This window comes from Sesamum indicum, linkage group LG4, assembly GCF_000512975.1.
Source record: "Sesamum indicum cultivar Zhongzhi No. 13 linkage group LG4, S_indicum_v1.0, whole genome shotgun sequence".
NCBI lineage: Eukaryota > Viridiplantae > Streptophyta > Magnoliopsida > Lamiales > Pedaliaceae > Sesamum > Sesamum indicum.
The window spans coordinates 15,903,158-15,917,255 of NC_026148.1; the positions used below are offsets into that span (position 1 = coordinate 15,903,158).

Sequence of the window (14,098 nt, forward strand, 5' to 3'; positions counted from 1 at the left end):
AAAAATGGGCAATCCTGGTCTCTTTGGAATCGTCTCGACGAGAGGAGTCAAACGGTGGTAATTTCAGGCCGTGATTCGTCAAGGCGGCGGCGAATCAACGCAACAAACATCACGGCAAAAATAAATTTAAAAGTTTTGGATCTCACCAAAAACTTGATGAAAATGAGCAAGGATGGTCTCGTTTGAATCTTCACGTCGAGGCGAGTCTATTGGTGGTGGTCCCAGGCCAGAATTCATCCGGACGACGACGAATTGAAGCCAAGAAGCTTTGACGGTCGTGCTCGAAGCCCAGTCTTTCCAGTCAATGAAAGTTCAAATTGATGGTATGGATATGTTCGTCTTGAGGAGAGGATTCCAATGATATAAGCCATGGTTGGAAATTCTTTCAGACAATGGCGGAATCATAGAAAGAAGATTCGAAAAGAAATAGTATATATAATATATATACTATATATATAATGTATATACTATATATATAATGTATATATAAATAATATAAATAAAAATATATTTAAATTACTTAAAATCTGGACCGTTTATTTTTTATATTCAAATATCAATGGTTGTTATGAAACGGGTATAACGGTCAATTTAGCAAAAATTTAACACCGTTAGGATTCATCTAACGAAATGGGAGAGTATGCAACAATTTAGAAAACATTAGGGGTATTTTTGCCTATTCTTTTAATACAGGGAATTTTTAATTAAATTTTGAAAAAACAGAGGGATTTTATGCAATTTTCCCTTGTAATTATCGAAACAAAATGGTTTGAAATTTTGGTTTAAAGTTTAAACAATTAGAAAAAGAATAAGTTAAGACGTGAACAGAGCCACAGCGCTGAGGATTCCTTCTCTTGTCCGTTAGTAGTTGGGATCCTGATACTACTATTGTCACTCCAATTTTCCTATCACCAGATCAGCGTATCCTTTGGTGAAATGCAACGTGCTGTAAAAGTTGTACATTTTTTGTGGAACTGAAAAAACTTCTCTACCACACTGCTTGCTGGCAGTCTTTAGAAGACACTTCACTTCCCACATTATCATCACACACCGCCTCTCTCTCTCCTAACTCTCTCTCTCTCGGAACAATGGCTGCCACCCTTTCTTTCCACCAATTCTCACCCCAGGCCGGTCGACGAACCAAAGATTTCAGAAGAAAATTCAGCCCCGCTGTTAACTTGAAGTTCAATGGTAGAGTCCATGAAGCACTGTGTACGGCTGGTTGCTTTTCTTGTTTCCTGTGTTGAATTTTTTTGGTTTTGTAACATGTGGTGCAGGGAATAGTGTGGTTAGCTGCTCGTATTCGAGTAATGGGAGCGGAGGGCCCAAAGACGACGGCATAAAGGATGTGGAGAGGCTTGTGGAAGAGAAGCGTCGGGCTGAGCTGTCCGCCCGTATCGCCTCCGGTGAATTCACCGTTGAGAAATCTAGGTAAAGAATGTGGATGTCAGGGTTGTGCGGTGTGCTTTATCTGTCGTCCGTTAGGGGGTGGACCGTAGAAAAGATTGAAAAGAATGAAGAAAAGAAAAACTGAAAATTGGGTTTGTAATGTGTATGCAGCTTGTACTATGAAAGTTAGAATTTTTTTCACCGTTTTGAGAGCCTGATTTTAGTGAAATTTGTGCATTTTCTTGGAGTGTTTTTTTGCCAATGTGGACAGGATCAATGCAAACCAAGAATCGGCTCTTGGGATTACTATTAATTTTGTTTTCGATGTAATGATTTACTTCACAGTGTCTGCAGCCATGATGTTTTCTTTTCGTTTGTGATTATATGCATGTTTTGTTGCCGATGGTAGCTTTCAATCACAGCTGAAAGATGGTTTACTGAAATTGGGTTTGCCCAAAGAGGTACTTGAGTTCATATTTAATCTCACCACTGGTTCAGAGGACCATTTAAAGATTCCAGAGGCAAAGGGTTCGATCAATGCCATAAAAAATGAACCCTTCTTCATCCCATTGTACGAGCTCTACCTAACTTATGGTGGAATTTTTCGGCTAACATTTGGTCCAAAGGTTAGCTTTCCGTCCTTTGATGTGGCTCCGATCCCTCCAAAGTTATTGTGCTATGTTGAATAACTATTTTGGGGTTCTTTTGTAGTCGTTTTTGATAGTTTCAGATCCTTCAATCGCAAAACATATATTGAAAGACAATCCAAAAACTTATTCAAAGGTATATCAGTTGCAGAATTAGATAAGCTTACTTCATATTGTGAATCATTTTGTAAGTTGAATTTATTCGAGACACTTTTAAGATCAACTTCTTTGGTTTGGTGCCAGGGCATTTTGGCTGAAATTTTGGATTTTGTAATGGGGAAAGGACTTATACCTGCTGATGGGGAAATATGGCGTGTTAGGCGACGTGCTATAGTCCCTGCACTGCATCAGAAGGTAGTTCTTATCTCTTATCTAGATGCAGGACCCTTCTTGTTATGCTACTGATATCGGTTCACAATGCTACTTTTAGTTTGTGGCTGCAATGTTTAGCCTTTTTGGCGAAGCAACAGATAGACTGTGTAAGAAGCTTGATGCTGCTGCATCTGATGGTGAGGATGTGGAGATGGAGTCTCTTTTTTCCCGTTTGACATTAGATATCATTGGGAAAGCTGTATTCAATTATGACTTCGACTCTTTAAAACTTGACACTGGAATTGTAGAGGTATCGTCTTCGACTTCATCTTCATTTTCAGTTATCAATTAATACTACTAAAGAATTCCCTTGCAACTATTTTATGTTAAAGTGGCTATTATAGTTTGTTGTTCCTGGAGCAGGCTGTGTACACTGTGTTGCGAGAAGCAGAAGACAGAAGTGTTGCACCGATTCCGTTTTGGGAGATTCCTATATGGAAAGATATTTCCCCAAAGCTGAAGAAAGTTAACGCAGCTCTCAAGCTGGTCAATGAAACGCTTGATGATCTGATCGCAATCTGTAAGGTGAGCAGAATCACATTTTTTTGCTTTTCCAATTTATGTGGAATTGTATGAGATGTATGCCTCGACATAATATCCCTCTTATTGGTCTATTCTCATTGTATTTGCAGAAAATGGTAGACGAAGAAGAACTTCAGTTTCATGAGGAATACATGAATGAACAAGACCCTAGTATTTTGCATTTCCTATTAGCATCTGGTGATGATGTATGACTATCAGTTCTGTTATCTGCATATATCTATTGAACAATGAATTTTCTGGTAAGGTCCTCATACAATAATATATAGGTTTCGAGCAAACAACTCCGTGATGATCTAATGACATTGCTCATAGCTGGACACGAGACGTCTGCTGCTGTGCTGACATGGACCTTTTATCTTCTTTCACAGGTAATCAGCATGACTTTGGCATTTCATTCCTCAGACATTCTGTCCTTATTTAATTTCAGTGGTTTTAATAGAAACTAAGTGATCAATTTACATGTCTTGTTTCTTATGCTCATTGCCACACTGTAAAAAATATACAAGAGTATGCGACTTCATCCTTCTGGTAATACTGATTCACAACGAAAACAGAAAGTTCTGTCCACTATTTTATGTCATTAAATATTGTTGATCATATAATTCTGACTCTATATTTTTCTCTTACATTTTCATAACTGGCAGGAGCCTAGTGTCATGGCGAAGCTTCAAAATGAGGTTTATTAAGATACTTTTTTGGTTCCACCTCAATGACATTCAAACACTCATTTGAACAGAACCATTGTGATTAATTTATTATCTTTTAACCTGCTGTTTAGGTTGACTCAGTTCTCGGTGATAGATTTCCGACCGTTGAAGACATGAAGAAGCTCAAATATACAACTAGAGTAATTAATGAAGTGAGCAAATGTCCATACAACTTACATACTGATGCAGTATGCATATCTCTGGTTTAATGTCTTTTTTTTTCCTTTTACCTTTTTTACAGTCATTGAGACTCTACCCACAACCGCCTGTTTTGATCCGCCGATCTCTTGACAATGATGTACTCGGAAAGTACCCAATAAAAAGGTTCATTCTGAAATTACCACTAAAGACTGCAATGTATCCGGTTTCTGAATTCTCATTATTTGACCCGTACACAAATTGAATTATCCGTCAACTGTGTAAACGTGCAAGGATTATGGTTAGCTTACCCGATAGTGATTGAAAGATTAAAGGATTTAGTGTTTTTGAATTATAATTGAATAAGCTGCCGTATATATTAGAAAGACCTCACCCCCTTCTAATACTGAATTTGGTTTCGCAGGGGTGAAGACATTTTCATTTCTGTCTGGAATCTGCATCGCTGCCCTAATCACTGGGAAGACGCCGAAAAATTCAATCCTGAAAGGTGGCCTTTAGATGGTCCAAATCCGAACGAGACTAACCAGAATTTCAGGTCTGAATCCTCAGCTGCCAATTACTAGTAGTTCTAAAGCACTCTCATAGCTCTTTCATAGTAGTTGTTATGTTTCATTTTTCACCAATGGAGAAGCTAAGATTCAACTAATAAATCCCTAGTCGAACACGGAGTACTACTAAAACACTCTCTTGCAGAGATATCAATCAGGTGTCAAACCACTATAAGAAATTGAATTTTTATGGAAATTCATTTCCGACTGATTCCAAACGCTTCGTATAAGCTAATGTGATAAACTCCAACACGTTGCTGCTACAGTTACTTGCCCTTTGGAGGAGGACCAAGAAAATGCATCGGCGACATGTTTGCTTCATTTGAGGTAAATTTCTTTAAGTTAACCTTGTTGGATTATTGAGTCATCCTTTAGCTGGTCGTCTCGAAATTCTTTGTCGAGTATTTCAGACGCCAATCTACTCCGCTAAATTTATAGATTATTTGATGTGAATTTGATGATGTTGAATTGTTGGTATGCCAACTGCTTCTCATGTCATAATGTCGAAAAAATGACAATCTTTTATCTCTGATTCGCAGACTGCTGTAGCAGTAGCAATGCTTATTCGTAGATTTGACTTCCAACTGGCCCTGGGAGCACCTCCTGTAAGTAATCTGTTTCTGCTGTTATTCTTACAAATTGGAAACAAAAATATAATGCATGTAGAGAAACAAGTGAAAATCAAAACACAAAAACACACAGATGCATGCAGTTCAGAGATAAATTGCTTCTACGGCCATGACTGTTCAAAATTTCTCTTACTCGGATAAATAACCTTAAGATATTATAGTCATAGTAGATGACATCCCACCAATCGTATATAACACATGCTCCTGAAAAATATTGTCAAATTGAAAATGGCCGTGACCGAGACTTGTATCTGTGACAGTTGAGCAAAGTGTACCATTTTTTATTACTCCAACATCCTCTACTCGTGTTCGTTGCTTTTGCTTTTCCTAGTAACAATAGTATGTAAACTGTTGTCGGATATACGGTTGCTGCTCCACAGGTCAACATGACTACAGGGGCAACGATTCACACAACAGAAGGCTTGAAGATGACGGTCACACCAAGGAGACGACCTCCTATCATTCCAAACCTGGAAATTCCGACTGTAAAAGCCGACTCATCACTAAGCATTCCGGAGGTGAAGACAGTCTCAGGCCAGAAAGATGAGGTCTCCTCTGCACTTCCCTAGTTACCTGGTATGGTCCCCCCATCATAATTATCGGAGAAAGAAAAGATACTAATAAGGGGCCTACAACTATGTCCTAATATGTAACATATCAGACGAAGAACGAAAAGGGTGTCGTCTTCTTGCTCCGGCCGTTGTGTTAGTTTCCTTCTATTCTTGAAATGTATATAGAGGTCTCTGCGTTCATGTGTGTTGAGAGTTCTCTCCTACTCAACCATCTTCAATTACCAGAAGCCGGAGACTTCAATAGTCTTTTGCTCCAAACAATAGTTCAATAGACATATGTAGCATATGGTTTGTGAATCAATACATTTCATCTCCCTTGAGTGATATAAACTGATTTATACAATAGGCCAAATTTCATACTTAGTCCATTATGTTTATTTTTATTTCACTTTTCACTTCTCATTTTACAAATATGTTGTTTTACTATTTCTGATTATTAAATATTTATGGAATTTAAATACTACTTTTTCAAAAAGAAAAAAATTGAAAAGGGTAATTATTTTCATAAGAAATATTTGTGACATCATTTGACAAAATAGTTCATTATTGGTACTCACTAACCTAATTTAATTTATATTTTTTTTGGACTCCTCGAGCTCTTATGAGATTTGGTATAATTACAAATACTTTCGGTTTGAAAAATTATTAATACTCTTTTAATTTTACCATTCGTCTAATAATTAACTCAATCTGTCAGTTTTCGTAAGGTTTTATCTATTTTTATAGTAAACTGACCAAAATGTTCATCCGGATTTTGAATTATAAGTTTATATTATTTATTTTTAATTTTTTTTTGAATTTTTTGTACAAACTAAGTAGATAAAATTTTTTTATAACTTTTGAAAATTTTCATTCAACAAGTCCGAATTTTTTTTAAATACAACGAGGGTAAAGTTGATAAATTTAAATCTTCACCCAATAATTACATAATTCTATGAAACATGAAGGAGGTATTTGTAATTTTTCAAACAATAAAGGATATTCATAATTATGTCAAATTCCATGAGAGCTCGTTGTAATTTATCCTTTTTCAAACCCATAACTTTTTGAAATAAATCTCGTACCATAATCTCCAATTCTAAAAAATTTATCATAATTATGCGAATAGTTTAACATACAGTACATACTTTTTAGATCTATTTAAATATATATATATATATATATATTTCTGAAGCTAAATTTAAAATCCTCGTTGATAGAATATTATTTACTGTAAAGTAACTTTGTAAAATTTTCTTCCTATATAATGCTTTCATTAAAAAAAAAAAAAAGAAAAACATAAAAAAGGAGAGAATTATAAGGAACTTGAAAATTGTTTTATTTATTTTAGAAAAATATATCTAATTAAAAATTCGACTTTCACAACCGTTCGAATCATTAATGTTATTATTATTAAAAAAAAAGTATTATTTTTGGATCTACAAAAATAAATATCCTTATTCTCTATTATTTAATATTTAATGAAAAAGATACTATAATTTATAGTTTATAAATCTATGATGGTTTTTTTTTTATATATGTGCTCGTCTGAATCATTACCAAAACGATTTATTTTTTTATATTTTTTGCGTATGTGCCAACTTTATTATAAAATACGACTTATTTAAGTATGTAAGTTACAATTTATATTTCTACATTTTTGCATTGAAATTATTTACTTATTTTATTGAAATTTATCTTTTTCCTATAAATATCCATTACCAAAATCCTACGCTTATAAAAAGACAGTGTAAAATAATTTGCAGAGTTTAGGGAATTAATGCCAATTGAGAATTTTGTGAATTTCATAAATGCTTTAGAACCTAAATTTTGTGTACTTTGTGGGCATTTTGTACCGCCCAATAACTCAGTACTAGTTAGTTAACATATCAAATGCAATTAAATATTGCGATAATTACATTTACATCCTTCATCTATTGTTTTTTTACATAAATCATTCTTATCTTTTGAAAAATTATAGAAATTATTCCTGACAGCCTTCAAAATCCAAAAGTAAGCTTAGTTGACTGGGTTAACATTTAAAATTTTTTTTAAGGACATAAATGCCCTTATGGGTGTTTTGTAATTATCAAAAGGTAGAAGGGATCTCAAATTAATATTTATGAAGATGAGTAATATGGCCTCATATATTTTTTATTATTTATATCAAATTTTAATTTTTTAATTTTTTTATTAATTTTTTTTATTGAATCTCTATATAAAATTGCACCTTTTAATAATTAAAATATTCAATTAATAATAAATAAAATTAGTTAATAGATTATAAGTTTAAATTAAAAAATTATCACATCTTGTACAAATTATTTGAAAGTATTAAAATTAAAAGATTAGTTATTCTCTATTTTTATTTATAATTAAGTTTTACTAAAATAAAAATTAAAAATAATTTATGTATTTGATATAAATCTAATTAAAATTGATAAAATAAATTAATTTATTTATTAAAAAGATATTTCAATAGAACGGGGGTTAGGGTGTGCATGGCTGTGTGGTTCAGGAAGAAGGAATTAATTTTTTAAAAATAAATAATTTAATAATTTCAAATATTTTTTATAAATAAATTATTTATTTTATTAATTCTAATATAATTTATATAAAATACACAAATTAATTTTAATTTTAATTTAGTGAAGTTTAGTTATAAATAAAAATAGAGGATACATAATCTTTTAGTTTTAATAATTTTACTAAGGGATAATTTATATATTAATTGAATAATTTAATATTTTAATTATTAAATGGTGTAATTTTATATAGAGATTCAATAAATAAAATTTAATATAATGTATTTAAATTAAAATTGATATAAATAATAAAGAAAATATATGGGGTCATATTACTCATCTTCATAAATATTACTTTGACACCCCTTCTACTTTTCAATAATTACAAAAATACCTCTAAGAGCATTTTTGTCCATAAAAATTAATTTAAAGGTTGACTTAGTCAACTAAGAGTATTTTTTATTTTAAAGGCTGTTAGGGATGGTTTCTATGATTTTTCAAAAGGCAGGGGTAGTTTGTGCAAAAAGACAATAAATGAACGGGTGTAAATATAATTATCCTTAAATATATTAATAGTTTGAAATTAAATTATAACACTCAAAATAATAATCTTAGAATATAAAAGAATATATAGGGTAAATTGTATTGGGTTTCCATGAAATTTGATATAATTATAATTACATTGTCGTTGTTTAAAAATTTATAAATACTCCCTAGAATTAAGGTCGACTAACGAATACCTTTGTAATGGACTGTCACAAGTTGATATTTATTAGACGATTGTAAATTTCAGGGGGTATTTAATAAATCTTTAATCAATAACAAGGTAATTGTAATTAGAAATATTTGGTCATAGAAATATTTATTTGACCTACAATAAGTCGATAATAAGTCAATCGAAGGTAAATATGAATTTTTATTCATTTTTTTAATTAATATCAATAAGTTCTATAAATTTTGACTATCAAAATAACTTATTGTTAGACATAAATAAATTTCACGAGCATTGTACGTAGTTTTTTTTAATTCATTATGATTTACGTATAATTATATCAAATTTCATGAAAGTATAATATAAGTGCCCCTTCCATCAACAAGATGGAGAAGTTAACAAAAACTAGTTCTAAATCAACTTAGTTGGTTTGGTTCAAGTGAAAGAAAATGAGAAGTGAAAGGGGGAGGGAGAGGGAAAGAATTATAATTTTCATTTAAGTTGTTTGGTATGGTTGGAACTGAAGTAAATTTCAAATACATCCATATATTTGGTATGAATAAAACAGATTGAAAAGAAAAGATTATTTTTATAATTTTACTGAATAACTCTCCTCTTTATTTTATATTAAAAAATAAATAAATCAATATTATACCAATATAATTTTAATATATAAAAAATTTAAAAATCTTATTAATAATAAGAACAAAAATAATAATGTGTTTTATTAATAAAAATTTTCATCGTTAACTTCAATGCAGTAGTTTTTCAACGATTTTATTATCTTTTCTCTGGCGATTACGTACTGTATTACCAGTGAGAAGGAGACAATATTAAAAAAAAGGTATATATATGGACAACAAAGTAAATAAAAATAAAACATAATTTTTTTTGGTGTTTTTTACCTTATACTTTCACTTTTTCGCCTAATTTTGAACGAAAATGAAATTGAACTCCGGAGTGTTTTCATATATATCGAGTTTTACTTCCTCTCTATCTCTTCCCTAGCAAAAATTATCAAACTATCCCTTATACATTCTCGCTTCCTTATATTTTCACTTTTACCCGAACCATATATACTCTTAATTTTTAAACGATTCAAAAATAAAAATTGTAGAATGAAAATATTAATACTAAAGAGGATTATTTTAATCCTTTACAAACAACCCCTTGTTATAGAAACATACATATGTGAGAAATTAGAAGAGAGATGTGTGTGTGTATGTGGATAGAATTGGAGGCGATAAACTCGCATCGCCTTCGAACTCTACCCTATACCTACAACCAAATAAAGTCGTGTTGACAATACTTTCAACGAAATAAAGTCGTTAGTGACAACACACTAAGCATCGCATCAACGACTCTGTTTCCACATTTTCGTATCTAAATTCTAAAACAGAGGCGCCCTCTCTGCTCATTCTTTCATGCCAGATCTCTGACTTTCTTCGCTCTTTGAGAATTTTTTTCCGGAGGAAGCGCAGGTGAAATTCGGTTCTTTTCTTTGATATTTTCGCATTGAGACCTAATGGTTCAATGCGATCGCCTCAATGAGTGTTTGTGATTCTTGTTTCGTGATTCAAAGTGATCAGACTGGGAAATTTTTGCATTTTTTTTGTTTCATTGTTGTGGAACAGATTTGAACTGAATTGAGGAGGAAATTGGGGGTCAGAAGGAATGGCGGGGCGTGCGGCGGGTGGGTTTGTGGCGCGGGCATTCGAGTCGATGCTCAAAGAATGTTCTCACAAGAAGTACAATGCTCTTCAGTCCGCAATTCAGACGTATTTGGGTACGCTGCTATGAGAACCCTGCATCTTTTTCTGAGCGTTTTTGGAATTCCTCATGTATTTTGGTGTATGGTGTATGTCTTGTTCCGTTTATCGTTTTGAGCTAGTGGCGGGGACAGGTGGCTGCCTGGCATTTGATTGTGCTTGACATTGTTCTTTTTTTGTTGCTTGGTTCTCTCGGCGGTGGTACTGTGAAATGTTTGTTACTTGTGCGTGCATGCAGGGTTGTGTCAGTCGTGTAATACTTTGAGTGGACATAATTGGTTTTTGTCTTACATGACTGATTTATGTTCCATCAACCCGGGAACAGTCAGCCTGTCAATTGTAAACCAAATACTGTCAAGAGAAAAATTTAAACCGAGCTTCTTGATGTTCCATTTTGGTCCACTAATGCGAATTCCTTACCATTTCCATACCTTATGGAAGGTTAAGTGTTTAGATCCCCGTGAGATCATGATTAGTACTTTTAAGACTCTTATGACAGAACCTGCCATCTCTGATTTTGATGATAATCTGATTGACCAATAAAAGAATGGACCATTATTCTTTTATAGGCCCGACCACTCCTTTGTCAATGGAGGATATCAGGTTCATAAATAAAACTGAGGGGGTAGAACAAGGGAATATGATTGGTGGAGGATAGAGGGTAAATTAAGTTGCTCTAAGTTGGATATTTGGGTTATGGAGCCCAATATAGCTGATTATGGCATAATTTACAGATGTATATGTGCATGTGAATACAGTTGGATTTTCAAGAGAGGCTTTAGGGTCATAGATCATCTTGCCCAAATCAAGGTCGCCTTCAGGGCTGTCAGTATCTTTTTACATACTGAAAAGAGGAGAGGTTTGCAACATGGTTTCAATATTCATTTTACACCTTATAGATTATGAAAATACGTGTCAGTATCTTTTTACATACTGAAAAGAGGAGAGGTTTGCAACATGGTTTCGATATTCATTTTACACCTTATAGATTATGAAAATACGTTTGGAACTCATAAAAACTCATTATTGCCCCCTACGGAAGCCAAACAGCACAAAGGGTAAACAATGATTTAATGAGAGGGGTCGTGCATATTAGAGTTGAGTTCTACAGTTTGGGCCCTCAGCTGTTATTACTAGGATTACCTATGTAAAACTGTTTAAGACCCTGAGACAGAAGATGAGAACCAGAATTTAATTATGATCGCAGTAGTATTACTAAATTCACTAGTGGAACTAAAGAAAACTTATGAGGAGGTGAACTGAACCGAATTGAAAAGTTATGAGGAGGTGACTGGGGGTATTCATAGTTTCGGTTTACTGAACCAAATTGAAATCAGTACTTACCGAATTTTTCGTTTTTTGATTTCAATAGTTAATTTTTATAGACATAATTTTTATATATTACTTATTTTATTTATTAAAATTTTTAAAAATAAATAAAAAGTGTAATTATTTTTATATTTTTAACTGAAACCGAACCGACTAATTCGGTTTTGGTATTTGGTATAGTATTTTAGCTTACTGAATTTTCAGACTACCAAAATTTCAATTTGAGTCGGTTCGGTCCAGTTTTATCCAATGAACACCCTAAGGTGAACTTAGAGCTGACCGCTGAGGAGGCACATTTGTATGGCAACAGGGAAGAAGCATCCTTCTAGTCACCTTGTTTCATGATGAGATGTTTGATCAAGCATTTTCTTACGATGATATTAATCCATATTCAGACTTTTAGACTGGACATATCAGATCCAGCTACAAGTGATAATGCATATAAGAGAATTTTCTCTCCTGCCCCATGACCAGTTGGTCAAGTGTGAACTTAAAGATTTTTTTGAGCATGCACTCGTCTTTTTAAGCACTTGAACTTCTAAGAAATGTCCACTTGTTATGGTTATGTGCCGATGATAACGCTGTAAACTGGACCAAATAATACACACTATACTAACTATAGAGGTGATTAATGACTAAGAGCTTAGTGAACTGCAAGGACAAGGCACCAAGCTTGGATGGCAGGAGAGCAAGAGATGGATTTGTGGACTGCTATTTGCTGTATGTGAAAGGATGCTTTTGAGGAGGTCTTCAGACTGTAACTCTGCTACTGTCCTCTTGACATGAGATCCTGTTGATTCATTGCACTAACAGGAGAGTTAGATGGAGAAAAACTACTCGGATATCTTCCTCCTGTCTAGTAGCGATAAATGTAGAGATTGGTATGTGGTATTTGATAAGGTCAGGTGTAGAGCTTGACAGAGAGCCAGATATTTGGGCCGGATGGATACTGTTTTCAGATTGTAAGAGATGTAATGCATGGTGTGCCCTGATTTGACACTGTTTTTTACTTGGATATGTTAAGAAGATTAAATCCCATCAGATATTTATCCAGGAACAAGTTAGACTAGTTAGTTAAAGAACAAAGTATTACTGTTTTTGATGTTTGAGCTCATTTATTCGCTTTTCCTGCCATTTAGCTACTCCTCTACTATAGGGTTTCGACCTTTTCCTTTCCCTTAACGCACTTTGTGGAATTTTCTTTCTTTCTCTTTTCTTTTTCTTCTTCTTCTCTCTCTCTCTCTCTTCATGGATTGCTGTCTGAAGATTTTTCTTTTTTCTAATTTCATTTCTTTTGAAACTTCTTTTAGTTATTTCACCTCTGCGAATGTAAGCTGTTTTTACATTTTGCTTGGGAACTGGACAATGGCAGTTTGAGGTTGTGGTGCTGGGAATAGAAAGAGATGCAGATGACACACATGGGGGTGTTTTATTATAATAATTTTTATTTGCCATTTTTTTTCTTCTATGTAACTGGTGATACTTAAAAAAATAGCTTGAGATTCAGTATATTTAATGTTTTTGCACATTTATGAATTGGCGCCCGAAAAGTTAATGAAAATTGTTTAATGTGATGTGATGCTTCAGACAGTGGAAAGGACTTCAATCAGCAGTCAAACATTGGTGAGGCTAAGCAAGTTTTGTCAGCAGCTTCAAATCAAAGGTGTTCTAACCACAGTGAGATTTTTAAGTTTTGGTTCTCTTGGCAACTGTTCTGATACTTGCATCCTTATGTCCATGCATGAGCTTGTATTCCCGCTATCTTGGTAATATTATTGGTTGGAAACATTGACAGAAAACCTATGAAGCCAACTGGGAAAATGGGAGCAAGCATCAGAACAAGAGTGCAACAAAATTAGATGAGAAAATCAGGGTTGGCAAGCATGAACTGCGCATGCATATAAGTTAACGAAATATTTGTTGACTATATGAATGAAATGCAATTGATAGAGGAATATATACATTTGCTGGATTATATCAAAAGAACACAAAGAGTCAGATCATATGGGTTAATACTTTAAATTACGTAACCAGGAAACCTCTGTCTTCCCTCAACCACAAAATAGAACAAAAAAGTAGAACACCAGATGATGTGCAAGAAAATAGGCCTAGATTTAGATGCTTCTTTTGGTTTTTTATTGTGAATATATATATCTTTAGATGTCTCAAAATCTGTTTGTTCTTCTGATGAGGAACGAAGTTGAGGTGAGGTCCACCA

General features: G+C 33.4%; 2 protein-coding genes across 2 annotated transcripts in view; both read left to right on the forward strand.

Annotated features, from left to right (window-relative positions):
* On the forward strand, positions 983 to 5,929 carry LOC105161176 (protein LUTEIN DEFICIENT 5, chloroplastic). Its single transcript, XM_011078786.2, has 16 exons — positions 983 to 1,191; positions 1,278 to 1,431; positions 1,799 to 2,015; positions 2,101 to 2,172; positions 2,280 to 2,390; positions 2,467 to 2,658; positions 2,772 to 2,933; positions 3,041 to 3,136; positions 3,218 to 3,319; positions 3,596 to 3,628; positions 3,730 to 3,810; positions 3,900 to 3,982; positions 4,221 to 4,352; positions 4,632 to 4,692; positions 4,905 to 4,970; positions 5,375 to 5,929. The coding sequence occupies exons 1-16, from the start codon at positions 1,089 to 1,091 to the stop codon at positions 5,561 to 5,563; spliced, it is 1,854 nt and encodes a 617-aa protein (XP_011077088.1). The 5' UTR covers positions 983 to 1,088; the 3' UTR covers positions 5,564 to 5,929.
* The window catches only part of LOC105161217 (brefeldin A-inhibited guanine nucleotide-exchange protein 5-like), a 22,845-nt gene continuing 18,900 nt past the window's right edge, over positions 10,154 to 14,098 (forward strand). The window contains exons 1-3 of the mRNA XM_020693508.1: positions 10,154 to 10,263; positions 10,417 to 10,568; positions 13,468 to 13,543. Coding sequence (XP_020549167.1) covers positions 10,457 to 10,568; positions 13,468 to 13,543 — 188 coding nt within the window. The 5' untranslated portion in view covers positions 10,154 to 10,263; positions 10,417 to 10,456. The remainder of the gene's footprint in view (positions 10,264 to 10,416; positions 10,569 to 13,467; positions 13,544 to 14,098) is intronic.

What these genes read in the sequence shown, in the direction of transcription:
- LOC105161176 (XM_011078786.2), top strand. Translation starts at nt 1,089, where the DNA reads ATGGCTGCCACCCTTTCTTTCCACCAATTCTCACCCCAGGCCGGTCGA. An exon ending in CCTTTTATCTTCTTTCACAG is followed by an intron (nt 3,320 to 3,595) that starts GTAATCAGCATG and finishes CATAACTGGCAG; the next exon opens with GAGCCTAGTGTCATGGCGAA. An exon ending in CAACTAGAGTAATTAATGAA is followed by an intron (nt 3,811 to 3,899) that starts GTGAGCAAATGT and finishes CCTTTTTTACAG; the next exon opens with TCATTGAGACTCTACCCACA.